The 26,444-nt window shown below is 47.7% G+C and overlaps 1 protein-coding gene across 1 annotated transcript in view; it reads right to left on the bottom strand.

Annotated features, from left to right (window-relative positions):
• Nucleotides 1-9,970: 9,970 nt before the first annotated feature.
• The window catches only part of DGAT2 (diacylglycerol O-acyltransferase 2), a 33,389-nt gene continuing 16,915 nt past the window's right edge, over nt 9,971-26,444 (bottom strand). Inside the window, exons 3-8 of the mRNA XM_019649428.1 lie at nt 22,197-22,304; nt 21,750-21,820; nt 15,295-15,499; nt 14,499-14,673; nt 12,997-13,199; nt 9,971-11,169 (exon numbers count right to left, since the gene is read on the bottom strand). Of these exons, the coding sequence (XP_019504973.1) occupies nt 11,015-11,169; nt 12,997-13,199; nt 14,499-14,673; nt 15,295-15,499; nt 21,750-21,820; nt 22,197-22,304 (917 nt within the window). The 3' untranslated portion in view covers nt 9,971-11,014. The remainder of the gene's footprint in view (nt 11,170-12,996; nt 13,200-14,498; nt 14,674-15,294; nt 15,500-21,749; nt 21,821-22,196; nt 22,305-26,444) is intronic.

Genomic DNA, 26,444 nt, shown 5'->3' with positions numbered 1-26,444 from the left:
TTTTTTCAGTAAGTCAGAGGACAATTAAAACAAAGGAATATTACTGAGTTCCTGGTAATAAAGGGGATCAAAGGATGCCTGGATTTCTCTTGTTTGCCACCTCAGGAAGGCATGGTTTCACAGGATTCCTGAGAATGAGCATCCTGCTTGTAAAGTGGTGTGACTGAAAGAGTTCCAAGCCAGGGGGCAGAAAACACAGATCTTTCTGGACCTCCAGCTTATTGGATGATGATTTGAGGCAAATTGATTTTCTTCCCTGGGCCTACAGGTTTCCCTAGAGGCTAGCAAAAATTAATTTTTGCTATTATAAATACTTTACATATATTATTACTGTGGTCAATCCCCATAGGATTCTTTGAAGCAGGTATTCTTGCCCCAGTTTTACAGCAGCCTAAAAAGAGGAGCTGAAAGAGGAAATGAGCTGCCCAAAGTCGCATGGTTCTTAGTGACAGATTGACTTGTGAACCCAGGTCTCTTGCCTCCTGGGCCAGGATTCTGTTCCCCATTCCACACTTTCTGCATTAATTGGAATACAGTATTTAGGACTCTGAATTTTACCAAAAGGGTGAGAATGTTCCTCCCATCAACAGCAAAGTATAGGTACAAAAAATCCAAAGGATAAAACTCCCTACCCAGTTCTTCTTCCTCTTTCTCTTCCTAAATAATTCAGTCCAAAAGCCCTTAGGGTGGTGGCCAGGAACTAGGGCAGGGTAAGCACAGGTTGAGGGGCCATGTGGTAGCCCAAAGCAGGGAGTCAGAACCAGAACAAGGTGAGGAGGGTGCCACACAGGGCCAGAAGTGGGTGGAGGGGAAGATCCTGGTACACGGTTGGGAACCAACTGGAGTAGGTGAACAGGATATGGGAAGGCAGCCTGGAGCAAGGTGTCAGAATCCAAGCAGGACGAGTAGATAACTGACTCCATAATTTGGGAGATCCAGTGCAAAGTAAAAGTACAAAGTCCTTTGTTTAAAAATTAAGAATTCCAAGAAGGCAACAGCTTTAAATCAAGCGTGGGGCCTTTCTAAGCACTGAACCCAGTGCAACTGCATAGGTCAAATCCCATGAAGCCAGCCCTGCTGAGGAAAGCATCAGTACTGCAGTTGGGGATAGAGGACAATGGCAGTAATAGGAGGTAGTTACTTACAGAGGGATTGATCAAATAAATATATTAAGAATTGTTTTAAAAAATGCAATGGAGTACATTTTAAAGATCTTATTGGCTTTGTTCAACAAATCATGAAACAGGTAGCATCCCATCTAGCAGACAGAGAGGAGCTGTACAAAATCAAAGACATTTATAGGCAGAAGGGAACAAGAACAAGGAAGTTATACTAACAAAAAGCAGATTGGTTGTGACAAGGTCACTTTCTTTTAGGGGATGGAAGGGGACTCTCAGGTAGATCACCTCACTAGTGCTGACCATATGATTCCTGATTGACTCATTTAAGATTACATTTCTGGACGAGGCTGAAATTGTAATTAAGTTAAGCCTCAGTTTGGTAATGTGGGATTTAGCATAAGTGACTCCATTTGGGGCCTGTGGTCTTGCTTTTTAACAGAATAATGGGAGCCAGTGTTTTATCAGAGAAAAAGGTGTTACAAATATAGGAAGAGAGAAAACTAGGATTAGCCCAAAACTAAAATTGCCCAGATCTTGGTTTCTAAATACCATTCTCCACCAAGAAAAACCAAGATTCTTTGAGGAAGTGTCTGAGTCCCAGGATTGGGCCCCAAAAAGTACAATATGACCCTAGGACATCTAGCTGTGCCAGAAAGCAAAGAAGTACTCCAAAAAAAAAAAAAGAGTGATGCAGACATGTCAAAAGGACATGGAAGCCATATTGAAGAAGCTCCCACTGGCCACATCTGGAGCAGTTTGAGCATCAAAATAAATAATGATAGAATAGCTTATAGCCCATTAAATAAAATAGGGAGCCAGAAGTCGATTACTATATATCACTAATAAACTGCTTTATAAGGAAAAAGATAGTACCTAGTCTCAAAGCATGGAAAAAGAGTAACTTTACAGTCACCACTTAATCAAGTGATCAAAGTGTAGGACAAATTGAAATCATCTGATAGAATATGGTGAGAAGAAAGATTCCATCATCACTTCTGTAATATTTCTGCTAAAGATTGATAATCTGAATCAATCAAGAGGAAAGAGTAGACATAACAAAACTAAATGGTGTTCTACAGGATACCTGGCCTGTGATCTTTAAGACTGTCAAGATCATGATAGTCAAGGAGAGACTGAGGAACTTTTTCAGATGAATGCAGAGCACGGTATCTGCCAGGCATTGTTGTAAGCAGTTTCTGTATCCTCACAACAGTGCTATGAGATTAGGAAGCTATGGCAAGAGTGCTGTCACTTGCCCAAAGTCACATATTTCTCCAAGTATTGAGCTGGAATTTGAACACATTCTGACTCCAATGTTATTAATTCCACATTTTACTGCCTCTAGTGGAAGAGTGTTACATCATATATTTAAAATTGTATTTATACAGGGAAGTCATATTTATTTTCCGAACACATTGTTATGTCTTGAGACATTAAAAGATATATCATTCATGTTTAGAGAAAAAATAATTTGTATCAGTTTTCATCAAAAGTAATTAGTTCTCGAAAATTATTTGATATTTTAGAACCGTGCAAGGGAACTTTTATAATGTGTGCAAGTGTGATTTAATATTATGTAAAAATGTAGGTGATAAAACTGTGTGTATGCATGATAAAATATTAGATAAAAACACACAAACTAAAACCCCCTAAGCAGTAAGTGGTAAAAGTATCTCAGAAAAGAGTTTACAAGGAAAAGGAAACAATTATGAAATGAAGTTTGGAAGATATATGGGGCAGAGGTTTTACTATAAAAATTGTGGTTGAAACCAAGAGGTGGGGAAATTCCTATTTTTCTCCTTATAGTGATTCTATTATAAACAATTAAATGGGAATTTCTTCCACTCTCTCAGAAGTCTAAGGAAAAAATGACTTCTAAACTTGCACCCCATCCCACGTAAGTGAAATATCTTATCTGCCATCCACTCGTACAACTCCTCTATTAGGTGATATAAATATATTGAAGCTCACTTTATATTAGTTTAAGGCATAAATTGGCTGGTTTAAAACAACAGAAATTTATTCTGTCACAGTTCTGGATGCCAGAAGTCCAAAATCAAGGTGTTGGGTGGGCTGCGCTTCCTCAAAGTCTCTAATGGAAAATACTTGTCTCTTCCAAATCCTGGTGGCTCCAGGTATTCCTTCGTTTGTGGCACATAAATCTAATCTCTGCCTCCTTCATATTGCCTTCTCCCTTTTCCCCTGTGTCTTCTCCTCTCTCTCATAAGGACACTTGTCACTGGATTTAGGACCCACCCAGATAGTCCAGGATTATCTCATCTTGAAATTCTTAACTTAATTACATCTGCAAGGACCCTTTTTCCACATGAAGTCAAAGTCATAGTTTCCAGGGATTAGGACATGTACATACCATTTTGTGGGCCGCTATTCAACCTACTACATCATTGCAATGTGTGGCCTCTCCCTCTTTTCTCTCAGGCCAGCCTGCCTAAAAGTTGGAGAAATTAAGTTTGTATTAATCTGAATTAGATTGTTTTAAATTAAGATGTTAATTGAAATCTCCAGGGTAACCACTGAGAAAATAACTTGCAAACATGCAGTAAATGAAACAATAAAAGAATCAAAATAGTATATTAGAAAATACATGTTTAACACAAAAGAAGGCAGGGATGGAGGAAGAAAGGAACAAAAAGACATACGACACATAGAAAACAAATAGCAAAATGGCTGATGTAAAGCCTATTTTATCAGTAATTACATTAAATGCAAATAGACTTAACACTTCAGAAGATAGAAAGTGGAAGTATGGACTTTTAAAAATCCAACACTATTATGTCTACAAGAGACACACTTCATATTCAAAGACACAAATAGATTGAAAGAAAAGGAATAGAAGAATATATTCCATGCAAATAGTAACCAAAAGAGAGCTAGGGTGGCTCTACTCATACAAGCTATGAAAAATAGACATTAAGACAAAAATTGTTACTAGAGACAAAGAAGGACATTTTATAATGATAAAAGGGTGATTCCATCAAGAAGATTTAACAGTTATAAACATATATGCACATAATAGCAGAATATATGAAGCAAAGAATATATGAAGCAAAACTTACAGAATTGAAAGGAAAAATAAAAATTCAACAATAATAGTTGGAGAATTTAATACCCCACTTTCAATAATGGATGGAATGACTATGCAGAAGAACAAGGAAACAGAAGACTTGACCAACACTATAAGCCAACTTGACCTAATAGACATCTACATCAATAAGAGTCTAACAACAAGAGCAGAATACATATTTCTCTCAAATGCACATGGAACATTCCCTAGGACAGATCATATATTAGGTCATAAAAGAAGTCTCAATAAATTAAAAGAGTTTGAAATCCTACAAAGCCTATTCTATAACCACAATGAAAAGAAATTAGAAATAAATGACAAAAGCAAATTTGGGAGAATAGCAAACATGTGGAAATTAAGCAACGTACTCTTAAGTAACCAAAGGGTCAATGAAGATATCAGAAGAGAAATTAGCAAAAACTTTGAGAGGAATAAAACAAAAACACAACACACCAAAACCTATGGGGTGCACTAAAGCAGTTCATAGAGGGAAACTTATAGAATAAACACCTATATTAAAATAGGAAAAAGAGCTCAAATTAATAACCTAACCTTCCACTTAAAGAAAAAAAAAATAGAGTAAACTAACCCAAAGCAAGGATGAAGATTGTAAGGACCAAAGCACAAATAAATGACATAGACAATAGAAAAATAACAGGCAAAATTAATGAAATCAAAGTTGGTTCTTTGAAAGGGTCAATAAAATTGACAAATCTTTAGCTAGACAATCAAGAAATTAAGAGAGAAGCCTCAAATTACTAAAATCAGAACTGAAAGAAGGGACATCATTACCAGCCTTTCAGAAACATGAAGGATTATAAGGGAGTGCTATGAACAATTACGCACCCAAAAATTAGATAATCAAATGAAATGGACACACAAACTACCAAAACTGATTCAAGAACAAATAGAAAATCTAAATAGATCTATAACAAGTACAGTTCGAATTAGCAATCAAAAACTTTTCACAAAGAAAAGCCCAGGCTCAGATGGTTTTGTGGTTAAAATCTACCAAATGTTTAAATAAAAATTAATACCAATCCTTCACATACTCTTCCCAGAAGGAAAGACTTCCCAAATCATTCTATGAGGCCAGCATGACCATGATACTAAAACCAGACAGACAAGAAAACTACAGACCAATATCCCTTACCTATTATGAATATAGACATAAAAACCCTCAACAAAAAACTAGTAAACCAAATACTACTGAACCAAATCCAAACATAAAAAGGATTTACACATGACCAACTGGGATTTTACTAAGAATGCAAGGTTGGTTTAGCATGCATAAATCCATTAATGTAACATACCATATTAATAGAATAAAGAATATAAACCATATGATCATCTCAGTAGATGCAGAAAAAGTATCTGACAAAATCTAACATCCTTTCGTGATAAAAATGCTCAAAAAACTAAGAATGTAATAAAACCTTCAGAACCTAATAAAGATTTACAGCTAACATAGTGAATGGTGAAAGACTAAAAGCTTACCCCACTGAAGATCAGCAACAAAACAGAGATATCTGCTCTTACCTCTTCTATTTAACATTGTACTGGAAGTGCTATCCAGGGCAATCAGGCAAGAAAAAGAAAAACGCATCCAGATGGAAAATAAGAAGTAAAACTATTTCTATTCATTATATGATTTTTATATACAAAATATTATATGGTTTTTGTATACAGAAAACTCTTAAGTAAGCCACAAAGAAACAAATAGAATAAATGAGTTCCAAAAAGGTGCAAGATACAAGATCAACATGCAAAAACAGATTGTATTTCTACACATTCACATGGCAATCTGAAAATGAAAGTAAGAAACAATTCCATTTACAATAACATCAAAAGAATTTTCCCTACCTAGAGATTCTTAAGAATAAATGCCTAAGAATAAATTTAACAGAAGCGCCAACTTGTACACTGAAAACTACAAAACACCATTGAGAGAAATTAAAGAAAACCCAGATAAATGGAAAGACTTAATATTGTTAAAATGGCAGTATTCACCAAATGGATCTCTAAATTCAAATGCAACCCCTATCAAAATCCCAGCTACCTTTTCTTGTAGGCATTAAACGGATCCTACAATTCACAGGTAAATGCAAGGGACACAGAAATAACCAAAACAATCTCAAAAAAGAACAAAGTTAGGACTCACACTTCCCGATTTCTAAATTTGTTACAAAGCTAATCAAGACAACATGGTACTAGAGTAAGTGCTGTACAGAAATATAGATCAATGGAATAGAACTGAGAATCCAGAAATAAATTTGTGGTCGGTTGATTTTTGACAAAGTTCCAAGACAATTCAATGAGGAAAGAAGAGTGTTTTCAACAAACGGTGCTGAAAAAAGTGGACATCCACATGCGAAGGGATGAAGTTGGACCCTATCTCAACAATCTACAAAAGTTAACTCAGAAGAGTCCAGAAATCTCAATGTAATAGCTGAAAACTCTAAAATTTTTAGCAGAAAACATAGGAGTAAATCTTTGTGACCTTGGGTTAAGCTATGGCTTCTTAGAAACAAAAGCACACACTACAAAAGAAAACTAGATAAATTTGATTACATCAACATTAAAAACTTCAGTGCTTCAAAGAACAAATGACACATTTGATTCATGATCCATGCTACGTCATGGAAGCACCTCCAAAACCTTATGCTAAGTGAAAAGAGCCAGACACGAAAGGCCACGTCTTGTGTGATTCCATGTACATACATGAAATGGCCAGAATAGGCAAATTCTTATAAACAGAAAGTAAATTAGTGTTGAGTGATTAGCCAGGAGCTGGGGGTGATGGGGGGGTAATAAGGAGTAACTGCTAACAGGTATGGGGTTTTCTTTGGGGGTGATAAAATTGTTCTGGAATTAGAAACTGGTGATTGATACACAACTTTGTGAATATACTAAAACCCACTGAATTATCTACTTAAAAGGGGTGGATTTTATGATATGTGAATTATATCTCAATAAAACTTTTATTTTTAAAAAAGGAAGGAAGGCTGGCCACGTCGCTGCAGGAATAGTGAACTGGAGAGCAGCCAGGAAATGGGGAGCTCAGTTCAATCAAGTCAGGGAGACCCAGTGAGGGTGCAATGATGACGATAATCATAGCTACCATTTCCTGTTGAGGGACTAGAGGCCAAGCCCTGGGACGAATACTTTTCATTTATATATCATATATTTAGATACCTATTCTCTCATTTATTCAGGAATACAGATTATTCCCATTTTACAGATGAGGAAGCTGAGGCTGAGAAGTTAAGTGACATGGTAATGCAGCTGGTAACAGCAGTGTCACAAGCTGGATCCCACACTCATGAGTATATATTATTAAGTATGATAAAAGAGGGAATGATTTGAGAGACAAAAATTTCAACAGTAGCATCAGCAGGCAGGTGCTCGAGACGGGGAAAGGAGGCGGAGGATAAAAGAGTCCATCATGCCCAAATGGCTGGTCTTGCTCACGGGTGGGGACATCTAGAACCTAGATAGGGAATATAAAAGCAGGAAAAGATTTTTAAAGAGATGAGCGCTTCACATTTCTGCCTCCCTTATCACATTACAAACACCTAAGAACAAGGGACATTCACTTTGAAAGCCCCTCAATTCTCCATCAAGAGGAGGCATGCAGTAGGTAAATGTTCATTTGCTGTGTGATTAGGGTCAAGTCGCTTGGTCTCTCTGTTGTCGTTTCCTAGATTAAGAGTTGCTGTAGATGAGTGCTAAATTCCTGTCTAGCTCTGAGTGTTTGTGACTCTGTTATTTTACTATCTCTAGCTTCTAGCCCAGGGTAAGGAACTGGATAAATGTCAAAATGTGAAAAAGCTTAGGAAGCTTTGTGGCACTTGCCTCCGAAGTAGATTCAGTGCCCCCTAGTGGCCACACCTGGGAATCACAAGCAGAATCACGGAATTGATGACATTTAGGCTGAGATTGCGGCGCCACCCCCACACACACACCCCACCCCCACCCCCGTCCAAAGGCAGGAGGGGGTTCCAGTTCCCTCTCTCAAGGCAACGACTCCAAGGCAGTGTTCACAGCATTTACCCAGAGTCCCCACCCACCCCGCCCCACAGCTGAGTGGGGCTGGCCTCTGACCTGTACAGGCTGCTGCTGGACATACATTTCTCTGGGTGAGGTGACTCCTCCGGGACTTGGGGACTGGTTATTGTCACTGTCCTTAGGCACAAATGGCAGAGCTCCCTAGTACACAGGTAGGTGTTCAGTCTTCACAAGATTTATGCTGAGAATAATGGTCTATGTTTGTAGGGTGGCCTACGTTAGGGCCAGGGCTCGACCTGGAACCAGAGGCTAAGGGTCACGACTCATCAGATAACAGGTATTTCCTCCATCCTAAAGGATGTGTCTGTCCTCTGACCTGAGCTCTGTGGCCTGAGGCCTGCCTGGTGCCACAGCACCCAGCTACTGTTGGCCTGCCGAGGGCACCTCTTCTCTCTGTGCTGCTCTTCTGCCCACGTGATAAACTGAAGAAGCCAGCTCCCCACCTTTCCAAGAGAAGCCCCACCGCAGACCTCTTGGCTGCCACCTCTTGGTCATTCAAATCAGCAACTGCTGTCTTCTCTCTCTGCACTTGCCACTGTCCTTCAACTCCTTCCTGGGAAATTTCCAGTCACCTTTCTAGTCCCAGCTCAGGCAGCAGGGTACCAGCTCACCGAGACACCCCAGGTTGGGGTGGGTCATCTGTCGCAGCTCTGACTGCCCTGAGTATCCTCAGCTGTTTTCCTGTTTGTTCTGTTCCCAAGGAGCTCACTCACAGCTTCTGGTACCTAGTGGTCTCTGAGGTGGATGAACGGCAAGGATAGGCTTTCAGGCAGTGGGAAAGTCGGAGTGAGGTTCTCTAGTCTCAGCTAGGAAGGGTTCCCAGGTGCTTAGTGCTCATTGAACTGAATGGAACTAGAACAGAGCGAGGTGGCATTTTGTGAGACCTGAATGTGGCATGAAATCACTAGAATGACAGCAGGCTGCTAAGTGTTACCCTTTGTGGTATGACTGAGGCCAGGGCCAAGGAACATGGTTTGAGAGATCCATAAGCACCTTCCCAGCTCAGCCATTCCAGAGCTGGACAGCAGCCCTTCAGCACACGTGGTAGGCGCTATAAGGGTATCCAAGGACTCCTGCCCCCTGTATTCACGCCGTGTGTAATCCTAGAGTGTGAGCTCAACCTTGTGACTTGCATCTAATGAAGAGAATATGGCAACAGTGACAGGTTATCGTTTCTGAGATGAGGTTATAAAAGACTGTGGCTTCTGTCTTGCACTCTCTTCTCTGGCTCATCTTCCTAATTACTTTCTCTGATGGAAGCAGCTGCCATGCTGTGAGCTACTCTATGGGCAGGCCTACCAGGCAAGGAACTGAAAGCGGCCTCCGGTCAACAGCCAGTGAGGAAGTGAATCCTGCCATCAACCACAGGAACGACTTTGGAAGTGGATTCTCCCCGAGTGGAGCCTTGAGATGCTGCTGCCTGACCGACATCTTGGCTGCAGCCTTGTGAGAGACCTTGAAGCAGATGGCCCAGCTAAGCTGTACCTTGACTACTGACCCCCAGAAGCTGTGGACACAGTGTTTTTCAAAGCCACTAAGTGCTGGTGTAGTTTGTTACACAGCAACTGATAAGAAATATAACACACAGGGCCATGTGGGCCAGAGGAGCAGGGGGAAGGGCTGGGCAGGCAGCCTGCTGTGAGCGTGGTCTCTCCGGGGGCCAGTGGCAAGATGCAGATGAAACGCCAGCAAGAACTCAGAGAGGACACTCATTTTTATTTGTTTAGGAAATAAAATATACAAAAGTCTGACATGGTACAATGATCTCATCAAGAGAAAACAGAACACACAGAGGAAAGGCTGGGTTTCCACCTTGGCCCCCACTTTTCCAGAAAGGCACACGCACGTGAGGCTTGGGTTTGGAGGCCTGTCCTGGAACCAGTCTGCTGCTTAGAAGGCCAGGCCCCTCTGTGAACAGGAAGAGAAACCCCTTCCTCACACGCACACTTGAGGGTGTAGGTTCAGCAAGCCGAGGCCACTGGAAAGGATGGGATTCAGGCCCAAGCTGGGTTGGTGCTGGGTCCACGTCAGCATCCCCTGAAGAAAACCAGTCACTCCAATCAGAATGTGGTGGCTGAATAATCCAAGAAATGGTGCATCCGGGACAACCCTGTTCCCCAGCATGGGATCGTCACCACCCCTATCGTCACTCTGGAGGCCAGTCTAGGCTCAGATCTGAAACACTGGGAGTGTGGGCAGTGACCAGAAGAAGAATTGAGCTGGAACAGTCCAGATGCTCATCACTGCACTCTTCAAAATGGGGACAACTGTGCTCTCGAGTCTTCCCCTTGGCAAGAGGGACTAGTCCTGCGGTCAAGACAAGGTAGCTGGGAATAGAGGTGTTCGTGTTAGAAGCAGCTTCTGCCCCTCAGCCTCCAGGAGCACAGAGCAAATAATATAACTGGCCTGAGTCACTAATGGTTGTCTTCCTTCCCCGATTCACCAGGACTGAGTTTTCTCCGTGACTTTGGGAAGGGAAGAAGAGGGGTTGATTAAGAAACCATACAGGCCCAAATGTCATAGCCACTACCTAGAACAGGACAAACTGGAAGTGAAAAAGCTTGAAAGAGTCACTTTTTCCTTCTTAAAAAAGAACTAACATTGTAATGGTTTAACAAAATTATTATAATTTCTTTTAAATAACCCGCAGACACCCATGACGCTTCCAAATTTACAGAACAAAAAGCACCCAAGAACTTGGTAGAAAAAATTTGCAGTGGCAGCTGGCCTGAGGGCTGGCTCAGTTCACCTCCAGGACCTCAGTCTCTGGGAGGCCGAATTTGGTCTTGTGCTTGTCGAAGAGCTTCACCAGGGCCTCCATGTACATGGCGTGGTACAGGTCGATGTCCTGCTGGGTTGGGTGCTCCAGCTTGGGGATGGTGATGGGCTCACCCACTGCAGGGATGGGGCAGAGACCTCTGGTTAGTCAGCGTCATTCAGCCCACCCTCCCTGGGCATCCATCCTAATGCTGATGGCAGCAACCCTGTGCTACATGCCAACCACGTGCCAGCCGCTATGCTGAATGTGCTCCATCTCAGGCTGTCGCTTTTACTGAGGAGAAGACTGAGGCCCAGGGGCATGGGAGGGGACCTGCCCAAGGCCACAGAGCCACTAAGCAGCAGGTTGGATGAAGACTGGCTGCACACACTGCACTCAGCTGGGAGCTCCTGCGAGAGCTGTGCGATCAGGAAATGGCTCTGCGTTTGCCCTGCTCTGGGAAAGTCACTTCACCTCTCTGACCCTTAGCTTCTTCACCTATCACACGGGGAACCTTCCTCATAGGGCTTTGCTAAGGACTCTGTGAAATAACGTGACATGAGAAGTGTGGTAAGGGCAGGAGCAGGAGGAGAAGACCAACATTCACACTTCTGCGCATTGTTTTATATCCTATATCCTGTTTCCTCTCCATACCCCACTCATCCCGAAGTTCTGTCAGACATTTCTAAAATGCCTCCCAAGTTCACTGTGCTTCTCTCCCATTTTTCCTGCCATTCCTTCTGTCCAGGCCACTGGCTACCACAAAAGCCTCTGAACTGGTCTTGTGGCTTCCATTTTTGCCCTTTCTAACCCATTTTCTTTCTATCCAGCAGCCCTAAGGATCACTTTAAAATTCAACTCTGAACCTCTCCTCCCCAAAACCCTCAAGTAGCTTTCTAGTCTTCAGGTTAAGAGCAAATTCCTTCACACTGTCCATAGGACCCTCCCTGTCCAGCCACCCCTGAGCATGAAAATGTCCCTGCTGCCTCACGGAGATCAGAGCTGGTGTGAAAATTTGTATATAACAAAAGTCAAGAGTGAGTCTGGGTCATGTGACCCAAAATGCAGGAAGTTGGTCTCTGTAAAGTACAAAACACCTGCCCTGATAATTCAAAGTATCTACGTGAGCTTTGGCCCCTAAGGTCCATGGTTTGTGGCCCACTTGCTTCTGTGTGATCTCTAGCTTGTGAACGATTCTCTCTCTCTCTCTCTCTCTCTCTCTCTCTCTCTCTCTCTCTCACACACACACACACACACACACACACACACACACACACACACCCNCACACACACACACACACACACACACACACACACACACACACCCCTCCCCCTCCCCCCACAAGAGAGAATCTTTTGGAATCCTCTAAATGGTCTTAAATAAAACCAAAACATAGCTGAGAGCCAAGTGCAGCCAGTTTTTTTGCTACACATCTCACAGGCCTATGCTCCAGTCATACTGATTTTTCTTTCTGTTTCTCAAAAATCTACACAGTCTTGCTGCGGGAACTTCACTTAGGCTATGGTTTCTGACAAAAACTCTCTCCCCCCACCTCTTTTGCTGGATAATTCCTATTCAGCTAATAGTGTAAGTGTCACCTCCCTCCTGGGGTGCACTATGACCCCCAGAACACCCTGCACATCCCCCTCATACCCTCTTGGTCTTTGCTGTAATAGGGTCTTTCCTGACAAACTCCTGGGCTCTGCAAACAAGGACTGCTGGGTCTTCTGTTCTTACCTAGCACGGCTTGGCTCACAGTAACAGAACATTCCCCCGTCTCCATCCCCCCACCAATCATTCCCATATGGCAGCACCCAACATGTCCTCATGGCTTAGACCAGGGGTCGGCAAACTGCGGCTCGCGAGCCACATACGGCTCTTTGGGTACGTTCCATCTCAAGTTTGCCGACCCCTGGTTTAGCGCATGGACATCAGAGCCGGGTGGCCTGGCAGGGGGGCTTACCGACAGTGGTGATGGGCTTGGAGTAGGGCACCAGCCCCCAGGTGTCGGAGGAGAAGAAGCCTCGGCCATGGAAGATACATGGGGCAAAACCGATGTACTTCTGGAACTTCTTCTGGACCCATCGGCCCCAGGAGCCCTCCTCAAAGATCACCTGCTTGTAGACCTCATTCTCCCCAAAGGAGTAGGTAGGAACCAGGTCGGCTCTGGAAGGGAGAAGCCAGGGTCTGTCACACCTCAAGCACTGGCTTTAGTTCATTCCTGCCAGCCCGAGGTCCTGGACGCCAGCCAAGCTCCCCTCCCCCAGGGCTGTCCCAGAATCACCTGGGGGATCCCAAACCACATGTCCCCTCACTACCAGGGTTAGATGGGCTTTCTGCCCCTTCCCCACCCCCACCTCCCCATTAGTGACTAGGGAGCATGTTAGGGCTTTGAGATGACGAGGCAAAGGGAAGACGGAGGGCCCAGCTCTCAAATGCCTCTTCTTTCTCATCCTTCAGGGCTGCGTTCTGTGGGGAAGTTCTCCCTGCCCCTCCCCCAACCTAGGCCTCTCTCAGTTCCCTGTCACAGCCCTCAGCATGCTGTGCTGTCACTGTCCCTTCTCACTTCCCCTACGCTGAATGTAGGGACTGGGTCTGATTTGATTGGGTCCCCAGGGCCTGGCACAGGGCTGGGCCCTGAAGAGCAGCCTCTTTGGAGGGTCCTGAGGAGACAGAAAGGAGAGCTGGGGGTGGGGAGGGGGCCTAAACAGTCCGTGCCAACCCTAACTTGTGACTGCAGGCTGCATTCTCTCCCACGCTAGCTACATCACTGCTCAAGGGTCATCACCCCAGGGCCCTCCTCCTGGGGCGCGGAGCCCAGGTGTGGGAAGAAAACAGTGGACCTGGAGTCCTAAAGCTTGGCTCTGCATTTTGCAGTGTGGCCCTGACTGGGTCCCTTAGTCTGTTTTCTCAAATGGAACATGGGGACGTCATCACCTGCAGGACTTCTGTGGAATCAAAGGGGACTTAGGAGTGAATGTGCTTTGTCAAGTGAAATGTGCTAAACAGGTGGCTACACAGAATGTGCCTCTGGTTTTCTAGAAAAGGTCACAGACATCCAAGCTGCCCAGTTCCTCGCCACCTGTCCTTAGTGTGACCCCTCCGGGAAGCTGTCCTGGATTCATGCCATGCCGTCCTCCTTCCTGGTCTCTTGCTCTCCTAGCAAGACAGCATAGTCCTGGACCCAGGACACAATCCTGCATATGAGCCTGGCTTCTCAGCCCACCTGCGAGGGCCAGGCTGCATCTGTGCCCCACTCAGACACGCAGGCTGCACTTGCACAAACTTAGCCTGAACCTGTGGGTTCCAACCTCCCCTACCTCACAGGATGGTGAACTCCCTTTTGTGCCTTCCTGGGGTCTGGGCCCTGCCTCCAGGAGCCCAGGGACTGCTGGCCTGGGCAAAGCAAAGTTTTGGAGGGGTGTGTGTGCACAGGCACGCGTGCATGTGCAGGGAGGCGCTTACCCATGACGCAGGGCCAGTTTCACAAAGCCCTTCCGGTTGCGCAGGGTGACCGCATTCTTGCCGGGCCTAGAACTCAGGGACTCAGCTGCACCCCCTACGACGATGATAATGGCATTGCCACTCCCATTCTTTGAAAGCAAATAGTCTATGGTGTCCCGGTTCACGGGGCAGATGCCTGGGGGAGGAGGAGACACACAGTCAGGGCGGCCCATGGATGCATGCCCCATCTCTGAACATGTATAATAAGAAAGAGCCCTGGACGTGGGCCCCAGACCTAACCCAGCCACTTAGAAGATGCATGGCCCCTGCATAAGCTATTCTTTTTCTGAGCCTTGGCTTACTTATCTGTAAAATGGGGGTGACAATACAAGGTTGTTTAGGGAACTCATTCGTTGAGCAAATACTCCCTGAGGTCTTAGCTCTACCAGGCTGGTGCCAGGTTCTGGGGATCCCAGTGAATCAAGCTGGTGGGGGTCACAGGCAGGGGGATAAGACAGAGCCATGGACAACAATCAGGTTATACAGAGGGCAGTGCAGACACTGGGGTGCCTGGAAAAAGAGTCAGAGAAGGCTTCTGAGGGAAGATGTTATCCAAGTTGAATCCTGAAGGCCATGTGAACAGCTCTCCTGTTCAGCTCTGACGCACCATGCCAGTGGCAGGCTGCATCTCTCAGCACAGGACCAGTCACCAGAGCACAGTGTATTAGCTTCCTAGCCTCTCTGTCACCTTGCTCAATGGAGAGGCTGAGGCCTTGACAGTGGAACCCAGCAAGGACAGGCAGGGGTGAACTCTCACCTCCAGACATCAGGTACTCCCTCAGCACTGGCATCCGGAAGTTGCCAGCCAGAGTGGCCAGGTAGGGCCTAATGCCAGGGAACTTCTTGCTCACTTCCGTGGCCTCTGTGCTGAAGTTGCAGAAGGCACCCAGGCCCATGATGCCATGGGGGTGGTATCCAAAGATGTAGTTCCTGGTGGTCAGCAGGTTGTGTGTCTTCACCAGCTGCAGAGAAAACCCTGGGTGAGAGGAAACTGGCCACGAGAGGGGGCATGCCCAAAAGGTAGGGGATGAACTGAGTATGCCAGACCCCCTGGCACTCTGGGCCTGAAGGACTGGCATCACTCTCCACACTTCACCTCACTCTCATCACTGGGGCCACAATATCTGGTGCTCAGCGGTCACCATTTGGACTGCACATTCCTGGGAAGGGGCGAGGGAACGTTCTCCCTCATTCCCCTGTTTCTCCAGGTAAACACACCAGGTCCTCTTATTCACACTCTGCCAGCATCCTGCCTTCCCTCCCTTTGGGCCCATCCTCCTCACCACAGGCAGTAACTGTTCTAAAACCCAATGCAACCCCTGTCACACTCCAGCTCCCATTAGGTTCAAGTCCAAGTCCCTCAGTCTGGCTAGAGAAGGGATAGTGCAGCTGGCCTGAATGGAAACTTCTTTCCAGGCAGCAAGGTTCAGCTTGGGCTCTGATGCAGGAAGGACAAGGGCAACAACAGACCTTATGCCAGCCACAGCGGGGGCGGGGGAGGTCAGCTGTACAGCTGGGCAGCTGACCTGTGGTGTTATTAACAACGCTGTCCTGGGACGCTCTAAAGAATAATTGGCTTCCTCAGGGCCCACCCCCTGCCATGGGGCCATTGGCTTGGAGGGTGGGGTGGGTGGTGCCAAGTTTCCCTAAAACCTGAACAAGAGGCACCTATCCAGTATCACAACAAACGCAACGGGGGTGGAGGATGTTTTGAGGGGTGAAGAGTACCTGTATTTTGTTCAGAAAACATCACTTTTTCTTTTCTGATTACAACAATAATGAATAATCAGAAAAGTTTCAAAATACAGGAAAAGTAAAAACAAAAGCACCTGTCATACCTCCATCTAGCTAAACCACTCTGACATGTTGAGTCCTTTTTCTACTCAAATATACACGTGTTTTTTTGTGTGTGTTTTTTTTGTTTTTTTAGCTGAGCCATCCTGCCCTGTTGGCAGCTTAGCAGCAACTCAGCTCGGGCCAGGAATCGAACCACTGTTGTTCAGAGCTCGCCCTCTTGAGTAAGCTCTTAACCAACTGTGCCACTCGGCCAGCCCTATACATGTGTTTTTAAACACACACACACACACACACACACACACACACACACACACACAAATTGAGGTAATATGGTTGACATCATTTTTACATAATTTCCTATCAAGCATATCATATCTATTTTTCTTTATCAGATTTCCTCAGTACCATGTCTTCTCATGGCTGTATCATTCTATCACACAGCTATGCTACATGTAATAGAACTATTATCAAACCTCAACTGGTGGACCTTTAGAAAGCTTCCAAAATTTCCCTCAAAAACAATGCTTCCATAAATACCTTATTTTTATCCACGCCTGATTCTTTTCTTGAGACAAACTTCTAGAAAATACAGTTCCTGGGTCAAAGGATATGAACATTGTAGTCCCGTGGGCTGTCCTATCTCTCTAGAGAAGTGGCACTGATGGCACTGCTATCTGCAGAGCTTGAAAGTGCCCACTTTTATGCACTGGTGCCAGCTGGAAGCAGAGTCACTGGCCATCGGCAAAATATCAAGAGCCTGGCTTTTCCATGGCTCCAAATTTGGGAACCTCCTAGCTGAGAAAGGGACCTTACACTCAGTTCGGGGGGAGGGAGTGCCAGTGGTTGGCCTTGGGGAAACAACTCTGAGTCTTCAGGTGAGGAGACTGGAGGCTGATGGAAGCCAGGTTGGCTGGCACCATTCACAGCTCTGAAACTGCCAGTACATGTAAGGGTGAGCAAGACCCCCCTAAGTCTTACCCCCTGTTGCTTGGGACATTCTTACTCCTTTTTCCAACCTGCCTTTGGCAAGCAGATGAAAGCTGTTCAAAAACCCAACCAACTCTTAGCTGCCAACTACATAAGCGGGGAACAGCAGCAACTTAACCCACGGCGAGCAGGATGGGAGCCCAGCTCTATGAGCTCGGCAAGGTGGTTGTTCTGAGGTGCTGCCCCCTGAAGAACCGGTCGGCCCACCACCTTAGCTCTCCATACCGTTAGAATGAAAAAGCACCTTGTGTCAGTTTCCACGAAACAGGAAGGCACGAACGTAAGAGCTGAGGCAGCCAGTACCATACTGTAAACTTGCTCCTAAGCTGGTGGCTGGGCCTGGGAGCCCAAAGTACAGAATGGGCTGGTAGAGCCCTTGTCTAGGGCTCTTTCCTTTATTACAAGGTGGGAACGGAGGCCTAGAGAAAGGAGTGCTGCTTTCCTGGAGGCACAGTGAAACATCCTCCACCTCTAACGAGGCCACCCAGCTGTGCTTTTCCTGGGGCCTGGGTTGTTGTAGTTGTGTCACCTGGTGGAACCCTAGCTGGCTCTTTAAATCATTTCCCCTTCCCCCAAGGCTCTGTGCGGTGGAGCATTCAGTTAAGTGAAGTGCCTTGGGGCACAGGGCAGGTTAATGGCTCTTGGTGCAGTACCTAGAACAACACAGGCATTTGGCACAGCTTTGATCTGTCCTCGTGCCATGCTCCCCTCCCTCTAGGACTGAACAGAGTGTCCGTTTGAGAGAAAGCAGGAAGGACACTGCTGATGACGGCTCTGTTGACATGCCTGCCTTGTGTCTGTCCCCTGACTGCTTTCCATGACAAAGTCTCAGTCCGACAGGGTGGCCAGGCCAGGCCTGCTGGCTCATGCGGGCCTGGAACACATTCCTGGCAAGTCACTTCTCATACCCTATGTCCCAGGACAAGAAAGGTGCTCAGATAGGCTTGTGCCACCCTGGCACCATATAGAGGGAAACTCAGAACCAGAGAAGAGCAGAAGCTTGCCTGAGCTCACCTAGCAGGGCACGGCGGGCAGGGGAATGCAGGAGTGGGAACCTGGGCCCTGAAGCCGACAGCCTTCGTTCCTACACCAGCCCTGACCCTGGTGTGCTTTGTGACCTTGGGATAGTCCCTTCTCTCTATGAAATGAGACAGATGGGTGACACTAAGCTCGGGGAGTCTTTCCTAGTGTCCTCTCCAAAGATCCTACCTATATCTCAGGAAGCGGTGCCCCAGGCACTGCCCACTCCTCTTCCAGGTAGCCAGCAGTCCTGGTGGCTGCTGCTAACACATAAGCTGCGCCTCTGCCGGGAGAAGGGACGCTCTCTGGGCCAGCTGAGCTGCTCTGGTGGCAAAGGGCAACGGGCTGCACCATGAAGGAGGAGGGGGAGGCGTGGGGAAGTGGGTACAGACCATCACACAACCACTGGCAAGAGGCTGGGAAAAGGGATGAGACAAGAGGGTCACACACGACTCCACAGAACATCGACCCTGATGTCAAGTCACCAAGGTCAAAATCTCTCACAGAACAGAGGAGCCTGAGGCCCCGAGGGGCAGGAGTTGGTCTAAGTCACCGGGAGGCAAGAGCAGAGCCCAGATTGAGAGTCAGTGCCCTGGCCTCAGGCCCAGTGTGGCTGTGGTGCCCAGGGGCCCTCCCAGGGCCAGCTCACATGTGTCTTATGGCTCCAACTCCCAGGGGACTTCTTAGAACAGAGATGTGACAAGGAACACTAGATTTTGTTTAGTTCTTCTGGAAAGGCAAAGATCAGCGGAAAGGGCATCTGCCCATTTCAGTTCTGACCAAGTCATCAGTTCACCCTCTTCTGGGTAGAGGGGGCTATCGGCCTTGTGGGGGTTTCCTGAGGGGCAGGCTACTCTGAACACTGGGGCCCGGCCCCTTAGGTGAGGTCCTCAGTAGGAACAGAATCCGTCCACCACCCCTCACAATTAATGATAATTTACCACTTTCCATCGTATGAACAGCTCTGTTTTGCACATGAGGCGAATTAGGCTCAGTGAGCTTGAGAAAATGTGCCTATGGTCCCATGGGCAGAAAGTGACAAAGCCTAGCAGATCCATTACACGGTGAGACCACTTGAGGGCGGGGACCAGGGCTGGCTCTTGTGCGTCCCCATGCCCAGCACATTGCACAAGGAGCGAAAATTACTGGTTGGTGAATGGAGTGACAGAACAGGAACTCAACCCAGGTCTCCACCAGCAAAGTAGAGAGAGGGAGACCCAGGAAGCGGGGCTCAATCCAATGGAGGGAAAATCCGGGATTGAATCTTTCCCAGGGAAAAACAGGCAGTGGGAATTCAGTGGGAAAGAACCTGGGGCCCAGGTTCTAGTGCTAACCCTGGCATGGGCTCATTGTGCAACCTGGACCCTTGCCCCTCTCTGGGACTGACTGTTTCTTCATCTCCCAAAGAGGTGGCTTTATGATGTAAAGAGAGGGTTAAGTCCCATGATGCAACATCCTTCTAGCGACAACAGCCCTGAATTCGGTGCAGCCAGAGAGATGGGGTCAGGAAAAGGGGGGACCAGGAACTCTGACCCCAAAGGTCCTGGGGGAAAGTGGGCTCAGGCTGGCATGGGCAAAGGGGGCTGGCCCTGAGGCCGCCCCACAATACCAGGTGCAGTGGAGGAATGTGGGGTTACCTGGCCACCTCCCCCAGGCAGCACGCCAGGATGTCTCAGTCACTGACTCAGAACAGCAAACATACGCCGCCCTGTGTCATGCACACTTTCACACACACACACACACACACACACACACACACACACACACACGCTGCCACTGCTCTTCAGTCTCCCCTGCCTTCTGCTGGGTTGCCTCAGCAGCTAGGGTGTGCCAGGGCTGGGGTGCTGAGCAAACTGGCCAAACAGGTCTCTCCCCTGCAGGGAAAACCTTCAGGATTCTGCCGGAGTTATCCACAATCCAGCAGCATCGCCCACATGCACCAGGGCCCGGATGCCTCTGCCTTGCCAACCTAGCTCGCAGACCACCGGCTCGGAGACGGAGATGAGACTGAGAGACACACCAAACCACCATTTATCCTGTCAGGACCTGGAGGTTGGCCCCAGAGAAGACAGGTGCTCAGAAGACTAATGTAGGGGTCCCAGGGCAACCAATGGTGCCACAGGAAGGAAACCCAGAGACCAACTTGGTCTAAACTTGCTTCATATCAAAAGACTGCATCCTGGAAGGGATGGTGCCTCAGCCAGGGTCGTACTGGGCTTTTTCTGCCTCCGTCCTCCAAATCTGAGGAAAGCCTGAGTGTCTGTCCGCCCAAGCTTATTTCCCACGGCTCTGCTGCACAAGAGGCAGCATGCTGTGGTGGGGACAGTCCAGGCTGTGCAGCCAGACCAGCAATTGGAATCTTGGCTCCACCCCACACTAGCCTCAGTCAGCTTTGCTAGTCTGGTCTTCAGCCTCCTCTTTCGTTAAAAAGGGATCAAGTTAATAGCCCTTACAGGGTGCTGTGGGAGGTAAAGGAGACCCCTTGGGGAAAGATGCTGGCTCCTAGGAGGCTCCCAATACATAGAAATCCTCCCTCTGCCCTCCACAGGCTTCTTCTCCAACTCAGGTGCCTATGCTCTCATTGTTTCGCTGCCTCTTCAGTGCTACTTATCTTTATGATGCAGTTCCAGGAGCAGCTACTCCAGAACTTCAAGCACTTCAGCAACTAGGGTATCACTCTTCTTTCACTGCCCATCAAATTTCCTGGGCCCTAATTCCCACGGTCATGACCCCCAGTGACCCACCCGTGACTGGCTGAGAGAAGTGATATTTCTGTAAGAGCTTGAGAAGGAAAGCAAGCCCCTCACAGCACACGGCTATGCTTGGTTCAGTGCCATCCTCGGTTCAGGTCAGTCGAACTTGGACTCTTTTAGTATTGCTCTTGATTAATTACCTCCATTTTAAATTATGCCTTTAATATTCACTGAAAGGCAGATAAGCAATGCCCGTAATATCTGCTATTATACCTGCTCTTTATATCACTCAGGATCTCAGAGACTGAAACATCTTTTAGATCCAAATGCTACAATGAGTCTTGTTCACCCAAGGAACTAGCATGCTTCTTCCTTTCTCAAAACAAGAACCAACAACTATCACGTTTCCCATTTTGCCTTTGGCTGCCAGGAAGTTCAAAGCTAACCACAACTTTGTTGACCCTTATGGCCGAAATACTAGTATTTTTTCCCCCCCAAGTCTTGATTTTTCTTTTTACCTGGTATGGCATTACATGTATCCTAAATTGCTCAAATCCTGCATAAAGTGGTGTAGAGTATGAACAGATGCTCACAGTGGGAGATGTCACATGGTTCAACTTAGCACATGTGGTCACTGTGGATGGGTAGGTTACGGCTTGAGTTCAGATTTCCCATCCATTCCCACCCTCCCAAGATAATACCCACAAGTCTTTACCTGGATGGGGAAGTAGTCTCGAAAGTAGCGCCACACAGCCCAATTTCGGACCCATTCTGACCTCCTGCCACCTTCCAGAGAACAAAATACAGTGTTGGGAAGGAGTAGGCGTCGGGGAGGACGACATTTGTGTAAGGCAGACAAGACAGAACCAGTGTGAAACCCTGAGGTAGGTGACTATCACACCTCCCCTTCCCACTGGGCCCCTTTCCATGTTTGCTCCCTCATGTTAGGCAAACTCTTGATTGAGTGTGAGCCCCTACGAGGACCAGGATGGTGCCCTTTGAGGCGCTTTTAACCCCCCCACCCCCACCCAAAACCACACCCTGGCTAGCCTAATGCTTTTCACAGAGTAGGCATTAAGTAAAAAGGAGCAGCACCCACACGGAGAAACCTCGGCTTGTGCAGGAGGGAGCAGGGGTGGGGCGAGGAGAGCCATGCCCTTACCTTTCTTGGGTGTGTTCCAGTCAAACACCAGCCAGGTGAAGTACAGCACAGCGATGAGCCAGCAATCGGTGCAGAATATGTACATGAGGATGACGCTGCAGGCCACTCCTGGTGGGAAGGCAGATGATTACAGGTCAGGCCGGGTCCTCCCGGGGCAGGCCTCTCTGGGCAAAGGCTCCCTGAGTGATGGAGTGGGCGTTTGCTGTGGTACTAAGCTAGGCACAGCCGGGGCCGTGGGCACAGCCTGGGGAGGAGCAGACTCCCGGGGACACGAGCCTCATCTCCTAGGCTCTGATGGGCTCTTCTGGCGTCACATGGTCCGTGGGCTCCATGCTGTCTGGGCAATCACACCGGAGTCGGTGAACTTCAGCTTCTTCGTGAAGCTGTCCTTAGAGCTGTTCCTTCTGTCCCCTCCTTGCACATTCTCCCCACCCCAGTGCCCAGCACAGTTACAGTGGACATGGGGAGGGACCTACTAAGCGCCTCCACATTCCAGGACGTCGGCTGAGCTGAGCCACCATCTCCAATGTGAAGCCAGTGACTTTCATACCATTTTAAAGACGAGAACACTGAGGTTCTAGGAGAGGGTCATTTGCCCAAAGTCACCCAGCAGGACAGTGGCAGAGCCAGAATTTAAACCATAAACAGCACCAGGCTTTAGAAATTCATCAAAAATTAGAAGCCCCAGGCTGCCCCTGGAGGGACCTGAGAGAGGAAGATTCCTGGCCCAGGAGAAGGGCTGGCTTCCTCCTACATAACAGAGTGCCAGGCAGTGCCAGGCCAAAGCCCAGAACCCTTCAGCGCCACCCCCCCACTCAAAAACAGGACACTCAGAAGACTCCCTGGGGCCAGCTTTCATGCAGTCATGTTGTTCCGGGCCTGTTGACCATAAGGTTGAATAACCTGGCACAGAGAGGAAGGACGGTCTATGCCAAGCCTGGTTTACCTCATGACTTGCCCCTAGATGCCCTCACCAGGGCTTCTAGCCTTCCAAGTTTTCCCCAGCCTTCAAGGCCTAGCTCAGACATCATCTCTTCAAGAACTGTCCTCCAATATGATACTACCCTCCCACAAGGATCTCTCACCTCTGGATTCTCCACACTGGGGGGAGAGGGGGGTTGGGGAAGGACACGTCTTCTTTGCCCCCTGGCACTCAGCACAAGGCCAGGGGCAGCAGGTACTCATGCTTGATAGAAACATGGTCTCCACCCAGCACCCTCTCCAATGCCCAGGGAGGGAAGCCAACCCTTGCTGCATGCCCACCCTCTGCTGGGCACCGCGCTGGTCAGGAGCCCTCTAGGGCTGCCTAGTTCGGGATTCCACACTCTCTTCTCCCCACCATGCTGAGCCTCCTCTGGCTTCCCGAGGGAAGGGGGAGGGTCAGCACAGGCTCTCCACGAGTGTAAGGGCAGGAAAGTTGCAGTCCCTTGTCATCCACAATCCAGTACTGTTCTAGGCTCCTGAGTTAGCCTCTCCCCTGTGCAGCTAAAAATGGTACAACTATCTGGGGAGGGGCAGTGAACATACAGTGACCAGTTTTTCAGGATCAGCTTAGGAGTGTGACACCACAGACGGGGAAGACGAGTCTCTAGCGAAGCATTTGCAGCCTACAAAACTCTGTTAAAGGCAAACTGAAGTACTTGAGGCAACTTGGTGAATGGCCATGTCTAAGTTAAAGTCGCTTACAAAGTCACTCACATTGTTTAGCAGTTTGCCTCTGGTCCCCTTTCATAGGCCGGGAAAAGGGCCACTTTAGCCCTCTAGATTCTACAGGTGTCCAAGCTCCTTCAGAAGCCAGGTATGCTCCAGGTGAGCCTGGGCGGGGCTGTGAGGATCAGGCCAGGATCTGAGCAGCCTGGAAACCTAGCTGCCATCAAACCTCTAACTCTCCTGCAGGGTAGAGGGATCAGAGGGGCAGAGCCCACTGCCTACATGCCTAGGTTTTCTAGAAAGGTGGGAATCCCTACCTACTGTCCTCCCTCTGGTGCTAAGGCATCCTGGATGGAGGAAAAGAGAACAAATAGGCGGAGAGTCCAATGACTTCGTTCTAGTTCCAGACTCTCAGCCCAGAGGGCCCACTCCCCTTAACCCCCGTGTGTCCACAGCCCTTCTCTCACAGCACTCATCATCTGTCTCATCACTATCTGCCTCCCCCATCAGACTCCTCCCAGCAGATAGCCCTTTGGCCCCTGAGCTCTTTGGGGGCTGGAACTGGGTTAGATTAACCTCTTCAGCCCCAGTTACCAACACAGTAAAGGCTGACTGTGCAAAAAATGATCTAAACCCACCTAACAACTTTCCTTTCTCAGAACTAATTCCAGTCATCTGAACAATGGGCTCCTTGCCCCACCCTGGTAGCAGGGCCATGAGATGGCAACTGCTTAAAGGCCCTGCTGGCTCCACATGTGGAAGGCTCAGGACCACCTGCAACATCACCCCTTCCCCACAATTCACGGTGAAGATTGTGGCCCTGAGGTCCGTGAGCAGGGCAGCCTGTGACTGTTCAGTGGCAGAGAGGCAGCACAGGGCCCCGTGAAGAGAATGGCCGTGCTCTCGCATGAAGCCCTGGCCCTGCCACTCACTGGCCACGGCCCGTCCCTGACCCTCAATTTTCTTACAGGGTGTTGGGAAGATTACAAGAGACAATATGTGAAGAGGACTTAACACACAGTTAAGTGTCCAATCCAAAGATTCATGGACTTGGTGGGAGACAAAAAAAGGACATCTTAATTTTTACCCATTTCTCCTGGAAATTCAGTATTTTCTTCATTTACGAATGTAACAGACCACAGTAGTATTAGCAATACTCTTGACAGGGACACCAATAGGAAACAAAGGTGATTCCATGCCACATTTATAGCAGTTGCAGATATTCTGAAAATCCATTTATTCTCATCACTACTTAAGAATTACAGTAATGATTGTACCTGCTTCTAAATTTTTATATTTACTGCAATAATAAAAAGCAGGTGTTACTATATGTCTAATTTGATTTCTTACTGTATGCATATTTATATTTCAATCTCATTGGTTTCCTTTGAAATCCAATGCACTTTTTGTATTGCACATTTGAAAACACTGAGAAAGGTTGATAGCCTTTATCAGAAGGCCAGAGGGGTCCATGGCAGAAAGTGATGTGGAGTCTCTCTGTTCCAGGGGGAGGCTGATGGGGCCACAGCAGCCTTTGCAGCACAAGGGGAGCCTCTGCCAACATATTTGGGTGGCAGCAGGAGGGAGTGGCTGGGCTGCTCAGGGCAATAATTAGCAGCAGCTCAGCAGACCTGTCTGTCCAACCAGGCTTGGCTCCCACCTACATGAGGGTTTTAGGAAGAGGCTGGGCTGGTTTCTGGGCTGTGGGTGGGCTTGATGGATTGTTAACCTACACCTCGGGGGCAGGGCCTGTCACACGCTGCATGGGTTAGGGTTCTACCAGCTGCTCAGCTTCCTATCAATCAAACTCTGACCCACTAAGACAGAGAGAGTGGTGGCTTCTTGGTGCAAGTGGGGACTAAGGGAGTTGGTGCAGCAGACAAGGCAGGGGTCAGGGAGGCTGGAATCCACTGGGTCTATTTGTGGTCCCACTACTTCCTTCTCCTGTAATCCTGGGCAAGGCTCTGCCCCCATTGGGCCCCTGCTTCCTAACTGAAAATGTAGGGATTACACTGTGCTCTCTACTCCAGGATTCTACACAGTGGCCAAATGCAGGCTAACTTGGGGGTTTGAGCCCCTAGGGAGCAGTTTAATTTGCTCTGTTCCCCAGACCAGTGTTTCTTTATCTTTTTGAGGTCATGTAAGACCTAACAACAGCAATGCCTTTTACCCCAGAAAAATGTGCACATACGCTCACATATAATTTTGCACTGAATTTTAGGGGTTCATGGACCCCCTTAAAGCCTGCTCTTGGGCCTAAAGATAAAGACTGTCTGTTTCATACCAGGTCCAGTAATTCTGGGCTCCCCCGTGAGGTGGGCTCCCTGGTGAGTACTCTGGGCTTCCACTCACATCCCAACTCCGTACTTAGTGAGCGTCAAGGTCTCACTGAACCTCCCTCTGTGAGTTTCCATTTCCTCACCTGTGAAGTGGGAAGTCAAGAAAAGACGCGGTGTGCCTGGTACACTGTGGGGGCTTGATCAATAGCACCCCTACCCCATCCCTGTGCCCTGCAAAGGGCGGGAGGGGCAGCACAGAGCTGCCCCGGGAACGTGGTCTCAGAGGCCCCCATGCACACTGGAAGGAGGATTGATTGCC

This window comes from Hipposideros armiger, unplaced genomic scaffold, assembly GCF_001890085.2.
Source record: "Hipposideros armiger isolate ML-2016 unplaced genomic scaffold, ASM189008v1 scaffold_132, whole genome shotgun sequence".
Lineage (NCBI taxonomy): Eukaryota > Metazoa > Chordata > Mammalia > Chiroptera > Hipposideridae > Hipposideros > Hipposideros armiger.
This window is presented reverse-complemented; position numbering and strand designations above follow the sequence as displayed.